This window comes from Globicephala melas, chromosome 19 (assembly GCF_963455315.2).
Source record: "Globicephala melas chromosome 19, mGloMel1.2, whole genome shotgun sequence".
NCBI lineage: Eukaryota > Metazoa > Chordata > Mammalia > Artiodactyla > Delphinidae > Globicephala > Globicephala melas.
In genome coordinates this window covers 52,741,317-52,759,481 of record NC_083332.1, presented here as the reverse complement: position 1 = coordinate 52,759,481, position 18,165 = coordinate 52,741,317, and the positions used below count along the sequence as shown (strand labels likewise).

At 47.0% G+C, this 18,165-nt stretch overlaps 1 protein-coding gene across 1 annotated transcript in view; it reads right to left on the bottom strand.

Moving 5' to 3' along the window:
- The window catches only part of VAT1L (vesicle amine transport 1 like), a 148,909-nt gene extending 130,990 nt beyond the window's left edge, over positions 1-17,919 (bottom strand). Inside the window, exon 1 of the mRNA XM_030863276.2 lies at positions 17,578-17,919. Coding sequence (XP_030719136.1) covers positions 17,578-17,804 — 227 coding nt within the window. The 5' untranslated portion in view covers positions 17,805-17,919. The remainder of the gene's footprint in view (positions 1-17,577) is intronic.
- Positions 17,920-18,165: the final 246 nt, after the last annotated feature.

The window sequence follows — 18,165 nt, the reverse complement described above, 5'->3', positions numbered from 1 at the left end:
ATACCTCATTGTGGGTTTGATTTGCATTTTGTTACTAATAAGCGATGTTGAGCATCTTTCCATGTGCCTGTTGGTCACCTGTATGTCTTCTTTGGAGAAATGTCTATTTAGGTCTTCTGCCCATTTTTTGATTGGGTTGTTTGTTTTTTTGATATTGGGCCGTATGAGCTGTTGGTATATTTTGGAAATCAATCCCTTGTCGGTTGCATCATTTGCAAATATTTTCTCCCAGTCTGTAGATTGTCTTTTCGTTTTGTTCATGGTTTCCTTTGCTGTGCAAAAGCTTATAAATTATTTCTTAAAGGACACCACTAAGTGGATGACAGAGGAATCAGCCCAGTTATAGTTTATTAATTTTCCAATTTGAGATAAAGTTGGCCCAGTGAAGGATTTAGCAAAGAAGAGGCAAGTAGATATGGAGAAGGTCCCCTTTTATTTTCCAGGTGAAAGGAAGGCAGGGGTGGCTCATGGGAAAGGATTTTAGATCTCTTGCCGTCTTGTTCCTCCCTCAGATCATCAGTATCCTCAGCATGGACCACAGGAATCCAAACACTCAGACCATTACACGAAGAACTGTATGATGAAAACCTTCCTCTTCCGGAAGACTGCTTCTTTACTGATGCAGCTCAATAGAGCCCAATCATATATTTCGATTTCACACTCAATAGAAATCCCTAATCTTGCCCCATCATTGGTTCAATTGGGAGATACATGGCCAAAGAAACAACCTTCAGTAACCCACTGTTTTACTTACTGAAGGGATATTGTTGAACCCAATATTTGTTAAAATACACATTCTCTTCTTTATGAAGACAGGGAATTTTTCCTCAAATTTCAGCACAAAGGTTGTTTGTGTGGCTATTACAGGCCCAGTGCAGTGTAGAAACTGATTATATTTCTTTCTTTGCATTGGCTACTAGGAAGCTCTGAACCAAATTTGTAGCACCCCTCCCCACACACTGCAGAGCTTTCTGGCATTCATTCTCTATGTTATCCTAACACTCAACTTCATCTTAACTTTCTGAATGCTTTGGAGTTCCCATTAAAATAAATCTTAAACTCTATTAGATTCGATCTCAAACTTGACTGTGCATCAGAATTCGCAGGAGTACTTGTAAGCGCACAGATTACTGGGCCCCATCCCTGCGTTCCTGACTAAGTAGGTCTATGGGGGAGGTCCAAGAATTTGTATTTCTTTCTTTCTTTTTTTTAAAATTAATTAATTAATTAATTTGGCTGTGTTAGGTCTTCATTGCTGCACGTGGGCTTTCTCTAGTTGCAGCAAGCAGGGGCCACTCTTCGTTGTGGTGCACGGGCTTTTCTTTGCAGCAGCTTCTCTTGTCGCAGAGCACAGGCTCTAGGTGTGCAGACTTGCATAGTTGTGGCACACAGGCTCAGTAGCTGTGGCTCGCGGGCTCTAGAGCGCAGGCTCAGTAGTTGTGGCGCACGGGCTTAGCTGCTCTGTGGCATGTGGGATCTTCCCAGACCAGGGCTCGAACCCGTGTCCCCTGCATTGGCAGGTGGATCCTTAACCACTGCACCACCAGGGAAGCCCCAGAATTTGCATTTCTAACAGATCTCCAGGTGCTGCTGCTCCTGGTCTGGGAAGCACACTTAGAGAATCGCTGCTCTATCTATTTCTTTTTAAGCTATTTCAAGCTGTCTTTGGAATGAGACAAGGTAAAAATTAATAGATGATGATTAAATAGATAAGAAAATGAAAAGCTCTCTCATCCTCTAGGGCAGTTGAATTTTTTGATCCTAGTCCAAAGAATTATATTTACTCATGTTAAATGTGGTCTTATTAGATTAGATTCATCATTCTGATTTGTCTGGCTCTTTCTTGGATCCTAATTCTTTCATCCAAAAAAATTGGCTTTTCCTCCTGGATTTGTGTCCTCTGAAAATGCAGTTATCATGCCATTGATTTTTATGTCTAAATTGCTGATTAAAATATCGGATAGCAAAGTCATTCCCTCCACTGCGCACCTCATCTCATCTCTTCTCGCTACTCCAACCATCACTCCAGCAATTCTCCCATCTCTTCTACATCATCACTGCTCCGGCCTCCACTACAGGAAAGCTAATCAAAACGTGGTCCATGCACGGATGCCGGTCTTTGAACTAGTCGCTGTTGGTCGGGAGAAGATGTGTACGGAAGTTGAGAATAAGCATTCAGAAACTTTTAGAAGATTTTGACAGAGTAATTTTGTTTATTGAAGTTAATCACTTAAAAAAAATGTTGGATAGGCTGTCACGTTCCAGGTTACTAAGGGTGTTTGTGAAGCTCACAAAAGATGTCATGGAGGGAATTCAAGACGTAGGACTAGCTGACATTTTTTAAGTTTCTTTAAATCATGACCTCTATGATTCTCTGAAACATCTCCAAGATACTTTGAATTCATGTTAAACAAATACTGTATTAAGACCGTGAGCCTCACTCTGTGAGCGACGGCAGTCAGTACCCTCCCCCAGCGGCAATAACTGCGGACCACGTGGGTGCAGGCTGACCAAGCTTCAAGAATAATCATTTTCTGGATGCATGTCAGGATCATCGTGGTGATATATATATTTTAAACGTGTACATCCTGGCTCTAGCTTTGAGAGTCTGTTTCACCCAAGCACACATTCTCACGTGCCATCAGCACTGAGAAAAATTGCTCTAAGTAGCCCCAAATCAGCTGTTTCCAGAAAGAAGACTGTTCAAGAAGAAATGGACCCTTTCTGAGACCGGTTCTCATATAGGGCTTTGTGATGGGTGGGGCGGGGGGGCCCAAGAAGCTAGTAGAATCTCTAGAAATCCCCATTATAATTTCTCAAGTGATGGGGCATGGGGAGAAAGGACTTATTGGTGGTGAGTCATTGTAGTAGATAACATGTATGTGGTGCACGCTGTGTATCAGGCATGGTGTTCAGTGTTTTATGAGTGTGATATTTAATTTTTCCAACAACCATAACAAGGCAAAGAGGTACACGACGTTACCTACATTTCACAGAGAACAAAACGGAGGCGCACTGAGGTTTACAAAGCCAAGGGATGAAAGCAAGTGATGTCTCCAGAGGCTACTGCCCTTTGCTTTTCTTCTGAGAGAGCATCACTCAGTTTTCCCAGTTACAAAGAGGGGACTTCTCGACTCATCTGTCACATTAAGCACTTACTATATCCCAAGCAGACACTTAGTATTGGATACCCACAGTTAACAGGGGGTTCAGTTTCTCATGGGGAAACAGAATCATGAAAGCTGCTCACAATGCGGCGTGATGAGTGGTTTTACAGAAGTGTAGCCAGAGAGCTCACCCGGTCACCCGGAGATGGGCTCACAGACAAGATAACCACGGAGTCAAAACAGTGAGCCCCGGAAAGGCTTTCCCAAAGAATTGTTAGCTTTGCTGACACCCTCTGCAGTCACCAAAGCTAAATTTAAATCCTTCGCTTTTGCTTACTGGCTCCTCCTCGCGTGGGTAGCTTCCTCTCCCTGAACCTAAGTTTCCTCATCTCAAAAATGGGTTAGTAGGGGGCTTCCCTGGTGGCGCAGTGGTTGAGAGTCCGCCTGCCGATGCAGGGGACACGGGTTCGTGCCCCGGTCCGGGAAGATCCCATGTGCCGCGGGGCGGCTGGGCCCGTGAGCCATGGCCACAGAGCCTGCGCGTCCGGAGCCTGTGCTCCGCAACGGGAGAGGCCACAGCAGTGGAAGGCCCGCGTACCGCAAAAAAAAAAAAAAAAAAAAACCAAAAAACCACATCGGTAATATTTCAAACATGGAACAAAGTGACCAAGGAGATACACTGAGAATCTAAATATCAAGAGCCATTTTCAGCAGAAACAGAAAAGCACGGCATGAATGGGTCCAAAACAAGCTGTCCAAGACCAACCCCTTGATTTCTGGACCTGGAGTTATTCATTTACTCTCAGCCTCTCCTGGGGACACAGCAGGTATTTACTCCTAAGAAGGTTCCTAAGAAGGTTCTTGAAAAGGTTAAAATTTCTGTGGTCCAGGTTAGATGTTGACGGAGTCATTGACTTCAAACAGATGCCTGGCAGTGACTGGTTGTGTAGAACATTCAAACTAATTTAATTTAAATTCAACAGACCTTCCATGATTTGGGACTTGGCTCAGGACAACAGTGACAGTGTTACAACAGTGACAATGACATCTCTGGTTCCCAAGAGTTCAGAGATCAACGAAATAAATGACTTCACAGTATGACAATTCCCTAACAGGCAGTGGGACACGGGTCACAACTAGCACAGGGAGGGCAGTTACTAACTCGCTTTGCAGGAGTCATGGAGGTTCCACAGGTAAGTGTCACTTAGGCATGGCTGCGCCCTTTGCTTCCATTCTCCCAAGCTCTCCAGCCTCATCCCACCTCTCCATGAGGGGAGAAAGCATTATGAGACAGTGCAAAGCGCTTACTGCTTGACTTCTCACTGGAGCCCCAGAGGGGCAGGGTTCCCACAGAGAAACAGTCCATTTTTGCTATAACATGACAGCTATCTCCTAAGTCATTGCTGCTGATAAAAACTATGCTTCCTAAAACAGTTGTTTCAGTGGGAAAACGAATAAGGTAGACTACAGCAACATTGTCCAAAGAATATTCTGCAGTGATGGAAATGTTCTGTATCTGCTCTGTCCAATATGGCAGCCACTAGCCATGTGTGGTTACTGAACACTTGAAGTGTGGCTAGTGTGGGTGAGGAACTGAACTTTTAATTTTACTTAATTAGTATTTAAATTTAATTAGCCTTTATTAGAGAAATGTGAATCAAACCTACCATGAGGTACCACCTCACAGCAGTCAGAAGGGCCATCGTTAAAAAGTCTACTAATAGCAAATGCTGGAGAGGGTGTGGAGAAAAGGGAACCCTCCTACACTGTAGGTGGGAATGTAAATTGGTGCAGCCACTATGGAGAACAGTCCGGAGGTTCCTTAAAAAACTAAAAATAGGGCTTCCCTGGTGGCGCAGTGGTTGAGAGTCCGCCTGCCGATGCAGGGGACATGGGTTCGTGCCCCCGTCCGGAAGGATCCCACATGCCGCGGAGCGGGTGGGCCCGTGAGCCATGGCTGCTGAGCCTGCGCGTCCGGAGCCTGTGCTCCACAACGGAAGAGGCCACAACAGTGAGAGGCCCATGTACTGCAAAAAAAAAACACCTAAAAATAAAGTTACCATATGATCCAGCAATCCCACTCCTGGGCATGTATCCAGAAAAGATGAAACTCAAATTCAAAAAGATACACGCACCCCAATATTCACAGCAGCACTATTTACAATAGCCAAGACATGGAAGCAACCTAAATGTCCATCGACAGATGAATGGATAAAGAAGATGTGGTACATATATACCATGGAATAATACTCAGAAATAAAAAAGAATGAAATAATGCCATTTGCAGCAACATGGATGCAACTAGAGATTATCACACTAAGTGAAGACAGAAAGAGAAAGACAAATACCATATGATGTCACTTATATGTGGAATCTAAAACATGACACAAATGAACTTATTAACGAAACAGAAACAGACTCACAGACATAGAGAACAGACTTGTGGTTACCAAAGGGGAAAGGGGGTGGGGGAGGGATAAATTAGGAGTTTGGAATTAGCAGATACAAACTACTATATATGAAATAGATGAATAACAAGGTCCTACTGTATAGCTCGGGGAACTATATTCAATATCCTGTAATAAACCATAAAGGAAAAGAATGAAAAATAATATGTATATGTAAAACTGAATCACTTTGCTGTACGTCAGAAACTAACACAACGTTGTAAAGCAACTCTACTTCAACAAAAAAAATTAATTAGCCTAAGAAGGAGGCAGTAGCACAGTCACTGCCCTGCTGTCTTCCTCATGGACTGTGTGCAATTCCAAAGCAGAGAGTTTACCTTAAAATCTATTTCTTCCACGTTCTCTGCTTAGCCCAGGGTATATTCTAGCCTCCACTGAAGGTGTAAGTAGGAAAACACCAAGGAGCGATTCAAGCTCTTTCCTTCCTTCTGCTAGAGGGAATGTTGGTTGGCAGCCTTGTGTAGCAAGGGGAAAGCCGGGAAGAACAAAGACCTGCTTGATTGCTGTGCTTTGGGAAGAGCAAATATTTATCCCGGAACATAAAAGAATAGATGTGAAAGGTGAGCAAAGATAGATGCAAAAGACAAGAGATAGCAAGGGCAGGGCTTGAGAATCTGGGAGAGTTTCAAGAGCACAGGGAGAGAGTCTGGAGGGGGCAGGAGGCAGCGAGCGGATCTAAACGGGAAGAGAAGTTTTTCTCCGTAGCACGGATGCATCCAGCTTTGGTGTTTTCTAAAGGACTCAACAGAATTTGACCGTGCTTCTCAGTTATACTGGAAACTGGGTTTCTATTCAAGGGTGAATCATACCAGCTAAATCTAGGATACAAAAGGAAAAAAGAATAGGAAAAGGAACAAAAAATGTTAAAAGAGCAAAAAGAATAAGTCAAGTGTCCCATAAACGCTGTTGGCTGAGGGCAGAGATGTGGACTCAGTGGGTAAGGGGGTGCAAATTGCCTTTGCTCGTTATTTCCTAGGAAGGAGCAGTCCCAGGGGCATGGGACGTCTCCTCTGCGGGCAGACAGAAACGTTCTCCAGGATCTGAAAGCAGAAAGTGCTGTCTTTGGGAAGGTGGGCATGTTTTTAGCTGCATTATGCATCCTGGGTTCTGGCTGCAGAAACGTTGAGTCAGAGTTTAGTACAGAGTCCCCACTTGGAACAGTTTTCTTCAGTTTAGCTGGAGGATACAGAGAATCCAATTACGAAATCATTCAGACCAATGATAGGAACAGTGGGTTTAATAGCTTCCCATTAGCTGATTGAACTCTGTGTAGCATAGATAAATGAAAAGCAATTCTTTCTGATCTTAGACAGGGATCTTTTTATTTGTTTAAGTCTGTTACTTGACGGATTGTCTGTTTTAAGAAGCAGGTATGTCTGCACTGGGAGGAAGGGCAGGAGGCTTTGTAGAGGGCAGTTTGAAAGTTTCATCAGAGTTTACTGTAGAATTTAGAGTGTCTGAGCCCCACTATGTATCTATTTGGATGAAGAGCAGATACGCCTTCTGGGGGAAAGAGAAAAACTCATCCTAAGGGTAATCTGAGTTGGAGAACAGAAGCCTAGATGAAGAAGCCTGTGGCAATGCAAGAGGAAGGTTTGACTCTGACTGTGGTATTTGGTCCAACTCAGATTGCCCTTCAACTTCAGGGGCTTGTGTCTAGGACTGAGCAGTGAAGAGTGGGAGTGAAGTTTGATTTCAGCAAACCCTGGCTGAAATCCCAGCTCCCTTTGTCTTATGAGATGCGTGATCTTTAGCAAGTTCCCTTATTTCTCTGATCCTTTCCCTTCATCTGGAAAATGTTTGGTATCATAGAAATTTCTACAGAACGCTTAATATGGTGCCCACGGCACATAGAAATCACTCAGTAAAGGTCATTATGATAATAATGATGATAAGTGATTAATGACAAGAGTGTCATCATTATTAGCTCCAAACAGGAGGAGGATTAATACAGAAGGTAGCATATGCTGCTTTATAACCTGTATTGGGTGGAAAGGGGACCACAGCCTAAGCAGAGAACCAGGCTCCACCTGGGTTGGAGAAGAAACGGGGAAACATGCTGGGCGGCTTTGGTCGATGGGGAGGGAGCCAGAACTGTGCTTCTGAGCATCCAAGCTACGCCCCCTAAGAAACCCCTGCAACTATCTGGGAGGTGTTGAAGCTGGGGGGCCTGATACCTACAAAGGAAGGTGGGAACAGAGTCACGGACATACTGTTTTAAAAGGGGCTTTTTTTTCCCCAATAGCTTGAAATACTTATTCATTTACTTTCCAGTTTTATTGAGCTGTAATTGACACACTGTATTAAGTTAAGGTGTACAGCATGATTTGATGTGTGGGTATCTTACACAAGGATTACCACCATACGTTTAGTTTAGTGAAATATTGTTTGAACACCCAGGCTGGCAGGGCCTGGCATCCCCAGGTGTACCAGCATCACAGGAACACTTGAGTTCAGGTGCTCTTGGAATAACCATCCTCAGAAGCAGCACACCAGGTTCTCTCCAAGAGCCCTAGCCTCCAGTCCCCGATGGAGCCGCACGGCAATACGGAGGAAATTACAAAGCATCTTGAGAAGTCAGAGGCCCACATTTCCCAGCCTCGGGAAAGTAGTTATTAGAGGGTTCAGAAAGTGATCTCTAGGGGCTTCCCTGGTGGCGCAGTGGTTGAGAATCCGCCTGCCAATGCAGGGGACACGGGTTCAAGCTCTGATCCGGGAAGATCTCACATGTCGTGGAGCAACTAAGCCCGTGCGCCACAACTACTGAGCCTGTGCTCAAGAGACTGTGAGCCACAACTACTGAGCCCCGTGTGCCACAGCTACTGAAGCTTGCGTGCCTAGAGCCCGTGCTCCGCCAAAAGAGAAGCCACCGCAATGAGAAGCCCGCGCACCGCTACGAAGAGTAGCCACCGCTCACTGCAACTAGAGAGAGCCCGTGTGCAGCAGTGAAGACCCAATGCAGCCAAAAATAAATAAATAAATTTATTATTGTTTAAAGTGATCTCTAGTTTCAAGAGAACAGACTGTGTCAAGGAGAAGTAAAACTCTCCAAAAACATAGCTCCTTTGGTATTCTTTCAGGTCCCCACTCAAAGACGTGCGTGCTGGAGAGATGTAGACTTCTGTCAGAGAAAGCTGATGGCAGAGGGGAGGCTGAAGGCACACTGGCGTGGACGGGCCACTGTTTGTATTAGGAGCGCCACATTTACAAGTGACACTGCCGCTGCTGCCAGAAGGTACACTAACGATTTGGGGCAAGTCAGTAACATGGGGCTGGCCAAAAAGTTTGTTCGGGCTTTGCCATAAGATGGTACAGAAAAACCCGAACGAACTTTTTGGGCAACCCAGTATATTCACTCGTTCCCCCAAACACTGATTGAGCGCCTACTGTTACCCAAGCCCCAGGCTTGGTGTTCATCACTTAAATGAGAACAGAGAGAGTTTCTGGAATGTCCAAGATGACCAGAGATTTTAAAGATGATGGGCCTCAAAGTTGAAAATATTATATATGTTATTTAATACGATTCAGTAACTTGGTGCTGAGAGATGTAAAGTCCCAAGACAGGGAATGGAGCTGCCTTCTCCAGTCCCCTGCCTGATTCTTCACTTTTCCTGGGTGAAGAAGCATCTTCTATCCCCCATGATGACTGCCATTTTGATCAGTCCAGTGTGTCTCTTACCTGCGCTGTCTGATAACTGCCCTCCATTCCATTTAGAGTATCTACCCCACCCCCACCCCGAACACACACACACACACACACACACACACACACACACACACACACACACACACACGCTTCATGAGCTCCTGGTGGGGCTGTCAATCATGAGGCTCCATTCTTCTAGGTCAGAATAGAACAGAATGGGGCACAAATGTGGCCAATCACAGCACCTCACTCCCTTGGGCCAAACAGAGAGAGGGACGTCCAGGGGCTGGTATGTGATTCATGAAGGGCCAATCAGATTCCTTCCTTGATATGTGAAAATTGGGAGAAGAAAGTTCTCGTTGCAATGGGGCTTGCTAACCTTGCAGAAGGCAGCTGGGGCGAAAGGCCACCATCTTTCCAAGTCTCAAGAAGGCAGCTCATTGCAGTAGGAGCACATGAAGCTAACAGATGAGGAGAGAGAAGATAAAAGATGGAAGGGTCAGGAAAGGGGAGAGCCTAGAAGTCCAGGGACAAGTTCATCATGACAGTCACCAAGGCTGAAATGAAGGAAAGAGAGGTCAGAGCAAACGGGACTGGTCTTCTTTTTGAAGGTCCCTAAGCTTGGCCCAGCTTCTGGAACACAGTAGGAGCACGATACATTTGGGTTCCATTTCCTCTCTTGTTCCTTCAGGAATTCATCTGGATCTTCTTGTTTACGTCATGCCATGGTGGCACGTTCTTTCCAGGCTACTTTTGATGTTAGAGTCTTGTACCCTTCAGGGAAGACATGTGGAATCTGAATAGGGACTCCATCCAGAAAACTTTATGACACACGGAGGGACTTTCTAATGTCCTATTTTTTTGCATCTCCTCCTTACCACACCATTAATATATATTAAACATACACTATATGACAAGGACTTCATTCATTCAACAAATATTAAATATGCCAGCATCATTGCTAAATACTTTAGACATGATCTCTCTTTTGATCCTGACACACATAAAATTATCCCGTAAGGACTATAATTATACCCATGTTACAGATAAGCAAACTGAGGTTTCAAATGAGTAAGTCATTTTCCCAAGTTTATAGAGATTGCTAAAATGATCAGATTCAGGACTTGAATCCACATCTGCTTCACTTCAAACATTAACTCTTTTATAGCCAAAAGCATCCTGCCTCCCATCCAGTTTGGGTGTTTTTTCAGTGCCAGTCCAAGAAATGAATCACTATCATTCCTTTCACAGAAGATAATTACCCTGCAATGGGCTCTGGGGACTACAGGTGTTTGGAGAAGTCAGGAGTAAGAGGACCCCGTGCTTTAACTTGCCAAGGGGGTTCTGTCTGGGGAACCACTGACTCTCATGTTCCTGCCCCCAGGACAGTGCTGGGGAAGAGGCTCAGGCTGAGAGATCGAGGGTCACTGACAGATGGAGACTGAGGACAGGAGCTCACTGCAGGCTGTCATCAAGAAAATATCACATTTAAAGATGAAACAGCCCCTTTCACTGGAGCATCTATTTTGTCTCTTGGGCCTTCAAACATTACATTTACTCATTTTAATACCATGGCTCCAACAATGTTCTGTGTGAGATCACACACAGAGGAATCAACCTAATTTGAGATTACACGCCCACTGCCCTTTCCTAGGAAGAGCGTCTTCTTGTTTCTAATTAAATGTTTTCTTCTATGACAAATGTCAAGATGCCAAAAAAGATCCCTATGAAGAATAAGAAGTGGCAGGAACTTGGGGTCACGGGGGCGCTATTCCCCGTGTCTGGGTGAGCTTTGTTGTTGGCGCTGAATGTCAGTGATTTGCCCAAAGGTCGTGGGATTTGGGGCTCTTTTGGATGAGTGTGAACCAAACTCCAGAGGCTGGGCTGTTTTGCACACCCAGCTATCAGAGAAATCTGTGCTGCTACCCCCAAATGAGTGTGCACAGAGCTGGTGTTAGGGTAGCAATACATCAGTCCAAATCCATTCCCAACCCTGGGCATAAGACTCAAAAGCCAGCACCCTAGTCCCTGCTGCCCACGTAGTTTGGTGGGAGATTATCAAGACAGGGAATGGGAGGATGGGGTCGTGTCCCAGTTCTATCTTTTGCAGCCCCGGTAACAGAGGAAGGAAAATAACTTTTACTGAGTGCCCACTGTGTGCAAGGAGCAGTGAGGACTTTCACAGCCTCTCAGCCAGTCTTCATAACAATACCAAAAAGAGGGTGTTCTTACCAACGTGAGGATACACACAAGGTGAAGGTGCTGTCTGCCTACCATCACACAGCCATGGTGAGGTAGGGTTAGGGTAAGAACTCAGATCTGTTGTAGCCTCTCACTCTTTCCACTTCATCTCTGAGTGCCTTTTTCTTAGCAAGTAAAGATGATAAACTCATGGGTGAGCGGCAGATGAAAAATGACAAGGGTGATAGGCTTCATTGCTCCAAAGGTGCTGCCGGTGGAGGGTGGAGTGAGCTTGGGTATCAGTCATCACTCCCTTTGCCCATCATGAGCCACTGCCATTGGCTTCTGTCTAATTAAGATCAGGCTGCTGTTTATGGGAACCTGCTCTATGTCAGATGTCCTGTAAGATGTTCTACATTTCCTTTTTGAATGAAATGGAAGACACACTGATTCTGGGCTTCCTTTCTTCCTCGAATTGCTGGGGAGACAGGACGTCCATTCCATTATTGCATCAAGAGCAAACCTTGTCACCGTCACCAGCCCTCTCCAGGGAGGACAAGATAATGGGAAAAGGCAAACTTTTTGAATAAGAAAGACCCCAGAAGGAGCATCTCTACCTCCTCATCACCAAACAGGGCTCAGTGTGACTCAGAACACTTTATTCCAATCTCTCGGCCATAGTGGCTCCTGGCTCCAGTCTTAAGACCCTCCAAGCAATTTCTCAGTTTTACAAACATCTGTGTCACTTAACCTCATACACTCCACTTCTTTATTTGAATAAACTCAGGGAAGATCATATTGGCCATATTTCATTGGATTGGCCTTGTCAGGGACACTTTAATGCTGTGTTGTTTGGTGACATCCTGCACTCAAGTTGCCAATGTAGCCATAGCCCAATGGAGGCCACAGGGGCAGAGGAAGGAACTCAGTGTCTTGAGTGATGATTATATCGAATCAGCACGGGTGTTCTGGGTCAACAGCCATAGCAATGTGATCCGAGCTGGATTCCAAAAGCATCCCAGACCACGGAAATGGACAGAAAGTGAATGTGGTTCAGAAGCACAATGGCCACTTTGGGAGACAAGGTGGCACCATGCAATTTTGAGTCTCATCAGCTGTACTTCAGATCAGTCAAATGCATCCATGGTTCTTTCTCTGTATTTCCCATTCCGGTCTTTGTGTCTGTCTGCCTCTCTCTGTGTCTTGGTCTTTCATTGTCTCTGTGTCCATTGTGCCTTTGTCAATGTGTCTCTCTGATAATCAGACTCCCACATGTAAAGAGTCCAGGAACAAGACAGACTTGGATTTTTATACTGCTCATCCACTTAAGAGTTTGTGATCTTAACTTGTCTCCGAATGTCAGTTTCCCCATTATTAAAATGGAGATCGTAACATTGACCTTGTTGAGTTGCCATGAGGATAAAATGAAACAAAGAGTGTATAGCAGGCAGTTCAGTTGCTGGCTCCTAACAAGTGCCCAATAGCTATGAGTTCCCTCCCCGTCTCCAGTGCACTTTACCCTCATGATATATTACGATCCTCCCAATCTGCTGGCTTTCCTCTAGTGTGGCCTGCCCTCGGCCCATTTTCAGACCAGCCAATGGAGCCATTGGCTGATGGCTGCAACTATTTTTCATGCAGTTGGTCTCATTCCAGCAGTTTCACGTGGCCTCTTGCTGTAAATCAGTCTGGGAAAATAAATGTCCCCAGTCCATTAGTGACTTTCCACCCCAAGCCAATTTGAGCCACAAAACAGGCCAGCTTCTTAATGGCCACTTAAATACATTCCTGCAGCCCAGTCTGGAGACTCTCAGCCTCGAATCCCACCAGCTCCTGTCCAAAAGAACCTCCACTGTTACAAGACTGCTGGCAGCAAAGGCATAGACCAGACCCTTAACACCTGCGGGGGGCAGGGCAGGGGAGACCACAAACCCTGGTTTGCCTAGAACGGTTCCAGTTTGTCCCTGCTATCCCAGAGTAATTATTAGCAGTGTTCCTTTCACTCTCCAAAGAGTGCTGGTCTGAATGATAGCGACTATAAAAGGTATCTATGGAAACCAAGTATAATAATTTATAGTAATAATAATAATGTCTAGCATCCATTGATCACTTGCTGTGTGCCACACATCACCATAAAGGTCCGGATGCACCGTGGGCTCATTGTGACTCAGCAGAAACCCCCTTACAGCACTCTGAAGGGAGGTGCTATTATTATCTCCATTGTATAGAGCAGGAAGCTGAAGTTTAGAGCAGTAGGCGACACGGTCAAGGTCAACCAGTGTAGAGGGCGCGGGTTGTGCCTCACTCAGATCCCTTTTACTGGGCAGTGCACCCATCCTCCGGCTGCTGGGCGAGCTGGCTGCTCAGAGCTCAGAGCAGTCCCCGTCCCCTCTTCCATGGGGAACAGAGGCTCCACATCCCCCCTTGGAAAGCAGCCCAGAACCCAGAACTGACTGATGACAGGGGCTGGGGGGGGGGGGCGGGTGTGGCCCAGAAGGCTTCCCCCATTGCTACAAGGTCAGATTGACTCTATGGTACAACTCATGCTCCAGAACCCCTGGTGGGATCCAACTGAGACCCAGCTCTTGCTTGGCTACTTCCCCAGCCCCATCCTTCTTCCCTTGCTCCCAGTCTCCCGAGAGCACCTCTTACATCAACCACTTCAAAAAGCATCCCTGTCCCAGGCTCTGCCTCCAGGGGACCAGTCCTAGGATAGCCAGTTAGCAGGTGGCTGAGCTGGGACTCATGTCTAGGAAGGTCTCACTCTTCATCACTAAGCAGATGTGATATAACACTGCCTATATTATACATCTCCAAGTCATCAAGTCTCCAGGAAATATGTCATACAGGCATAGATACGATAACAGTCACAACGACTACCGTTTACTTAGTGCCAACTTTGGGCCTCTTTCCTGCATCTGATCCTCTCAACACCATAGTGTTCATTTTAGTATCCCCATTTTGCAGTTGAGGCACAAAAATCTTGGAGAAGTTGAGAGAGATGCTCACCGAGGTTACACGGATACATCTTTCTCCAAAGGCCAGGCACTTTTTCCCCTCGGCCAGTTAAATCGCTTGCTGTGTAAATTGTTCCCTGAATGGTAGATGAAACAGATTCCCCATTAAAGTTGATGCTCTGGCAACAATTTAGATGGAAGACTGGGCTATCCCTCCCACCCTGCACACCCCGCAGTGGTTCTTCCTGAGCTGCGTTTGACCATCAAGCCTCCACTTTGGGGGGAAAGCCGTATTACTCTGGGAATGGCCAGAGAATGTCTCCTTAAGCCAGACATAAACAGATCAAAGGAGCCATATTCACTGAAGAAAGGAAAGAAAGCAAGCTTATGTGCCAAAGGTCCGGAGAAGTAAATTACATATCTTGTGGCTTTTCCAGAGAGGGAGACAAAATAGAATAAAAGGAAAACAGCAGAGCTTTAAGGAGAAACAAACCAGGATTCAAATCCTATCTCTACTACCTGTGTGATGTTTTAGCAAATTACTGAACATCTCCAGGCCTCAGTTTGCTCTATCATAATACCTACTGCGCTAGACCACAGATGAGAGGGGTAAATGAGATAAAATATGTATTTCCCCCTGCCTCTTCTCTTCCATTTCCATAAAATTTATACAGTAACCAACTTGGACCCTCATTCCAGGTCTGAATACTACTAGTTCAGATAAACTATGGTTTATTCTCTAGCAAAAAGCATATCCTATTTGATGATAAAAGGTTTACATTAAAAATAGAGAATGAGAGCGAGAGAGGGAGAACAGATAAGAGGGAAACCTTCATCCAGGAGGCGATCAGCTGATTCATAAAACTACAGAATGAGTCTTCCTGGCTCCAAGGCTAAACTTACAGTCAATGGGCATCTTTGGCCAGCCAATCCTAACCTAGTGGAGAAAGAAGGGCCCAGCGGGCAATCCTCACAAACCGATTCCAGCCCCACCTTGCAAAACCGATTATCTCTGCTTCCAGCTTGGGGAAATGAAAATCAATCTGGGCCTTTGCAATACTGTATTCCAAATCCGCCCCCTCACCCCCCATGGCTGGCTAGCTTTCTGAACAACTGGGTTGGGGGATCTGCAGTGATTCCATTGTGTGTGTGTGTGTGTGTGTGTGTGTGTGTGTGTGTGTGTGTGTGTGTGTGTGTGTACGGCTCCAGTGAAAAACAGGCTTCAGTGTCTGGCTTTGAAAATCAGTCTCCCGGCCTTCATCTTGACATTTATTATTTCCAAACGCTTCAGATCCTCTCAGCATTTATGCAGTAAGTGAAAGGCTGGAGAATCCAGACCTATTTGCCCTGCAGATGACAATCTCTTCTCTTAAAAAGTAGCTTCAACATTTTCACTCTCTGAAAATACACTCTGACAAAGAGTCCTAGAACCCAGTCCTCAATTTGAGGAGGGTCATAAATTACACACACACACACACACACACACACACACACACACACACACACACAGTATTTTTGATAGGTGGTTTAGGAAGGAGAATGATCAATACACAGTTTTAATGTTACTGGATAGACATTCTTCCACCAGCAAGTGAAGAAAAATAATGACTCAACAATCCCCCTCCAGGCGTCTTTCCTCCATCCATTCATCCAGCAGTAACTTAGTCATTCAGCAAGAGCTTATTCAGGATATACTGGGTGCCAAGCTCTGCGCTGGGCACTGGGAATTTATTGGTGAGCAGGGCAGGGGTAAGCTCTGCCTTCTGGGGTCAGCCAGCTTGGTTCAGCAAGAGTTAACAGAACAGAACTGTATAGGATCCCCCAGTTGGCCAGAGCTTTGTCCCCTGCCCTGAATTTCCCAGGGAGAGGCCCCTGTGTTTAGAGTCAAACATGACCAGCCCCATATGTGATGAGTGAGCCAGAGAGCAGCGACCGCCTCTCTCCAGCCTCCTTCCAGTCTGGCAAATGAAACCCGCGTCTGCTCTCGAAGCGGCAAAGGGGAGGGGAAGCTCCTTTGCCTTTTTCTTGCCTCTAGATTGCTCCCAGATTCTGAGTTTGGGGGTCTCACCTGGGAACCGGTGAGCTGGCTGCTGCTTTTAGGGAGCAGTGTCTGTTGAGGGCTTTAAAAAACCGCGATGGGAAGGGGTGGGCCCATCTCACTCAAGAGTAGTGGTCCAGTGAACCCTCTGGGATGAGCCCTCCCTCCCCAGAATTCCAAGGAAATGACCATATAGTAACAGCACAAGAGAGGCTTAAACACTCCAGGAGGAATCCCAGCCGGTTCGGGGGGTGGGGGGAGGGGGAAGGGAAGAGGGAGGCGGCAGTCTGAGGTTCCCTGGGGAGGAGTGGGGGGGGGAATAGAAGGGTACTCAGATTGCTGAGCTCCTCCTGAGATGGCAGCAGGAGTTAGGAGCAGATTCAGTTGTTTTGTTTGTTTGTGTTTTTCCTCTTCAGAGAAACACAGAAGATGCCTGTGGGGAAAGAGGGGGGATGAAGTAGCAGTCTTGGCCTCAGGCCTCACGGGGCTGAGACGCTGGGTACCTAGGATGCTTCCCAGTTCCTTTGCCCATATCAGACCGCAAGGACGGGAGTGTGCAGCTGTGAGGAGGAAGGACGCATTTCCCCAGCCCCGCACTTCGTCCCCAGCCCCACCAGGACAATAGCATGGAGGCTGAAAAGGTCCAGTATCAAATCCTGGCCATGCCACTTAGTGGCGGCCGAATGATCTTGGGCAAATCACTCTCCGAGCCCTGGTTGCCGCACCTGTAATGGGGGACAATGATGGTGCCTAACTCACTGGGTCCCAGGAAGTATTAAATAAGATCGCACACATAAAACTCTAAAAAACGAAAGCTCGTACACAGTAAGCCGACGGTTATTTTTTAAGCATGTTATCGTCAAACCCCCTCTCCTGGCAGCTGAGCTGTCCTACCCCACGGAGAGCTCCCGCAGCGCAATCTTCCAGACCCTGAGCGCTGGGCGCCACATCGACCCTTCCCCTCTCACAGGCTCCTCCGGTCACCCCTAGATCCGGCTCGGGGAGGGCGAGGGCCGCCTCTCAACATCCTCCCCAGCATCAGCTGGCCCAGGGCCTCGGGGAGGCTCTGAGACCCGGGTGAGGGCGCGGAGGGGGGTGTCCACGGAGGCTCTCCCCCCACCTGCTCCCCGGAGCACTGAGCGCGCAAAGAGAGAAAAAGAGAAAGGCGCGGATACTGGACCAGGCTTTGACGCGGATCTTGAGCTCGCCGTCCTGCGGCTCGGGCATGGCCTTCCTGGTGACCCGCAGCTTGTTGAGCCCCCCGAAGCCGGCCAGCACCACGGCGCGCATCTCCTGGGCGTCCCCGAGGCGGTGAGAGCCGCCGCCGCCCTCCGCCGGCTCCTTGACTGCCTCTTTCTCGATCATTTGCTCCGTCTCCTCCGCTTTCTCCACGCCTTCCTTGGCCATGGCGCGCGCGGGCGCGGGGCGCACGGGCTGCAGCGGCTGAGGCGCGGGGGGCTCGGGGCTCTTCTCCCGCGGGTTCCTCCTGTTGAATGTGGGATGCTCAGCGGTGCAATGGCTGCAGCCTCTGCGAGCAGCGCCGCGGTCCACAGCCTCCGCCGTAATCCTCCCAAGAGCCGCGCCACTGTCCACCCCACCTCGCTCCCCACCGCTCTTCCCTGCCCGATCAAAGCCTCAACTCCAGTTTCTCAACCAGTGTCAAATCAAGCTCTTGATCGTAGACCCAGAGTCCAGATTTGCCCCAAACTCGTGAGTTAAACATGCAGAGAGGACGCCTTGTCCTCCGCTGTGGGCGCAATACTTCATT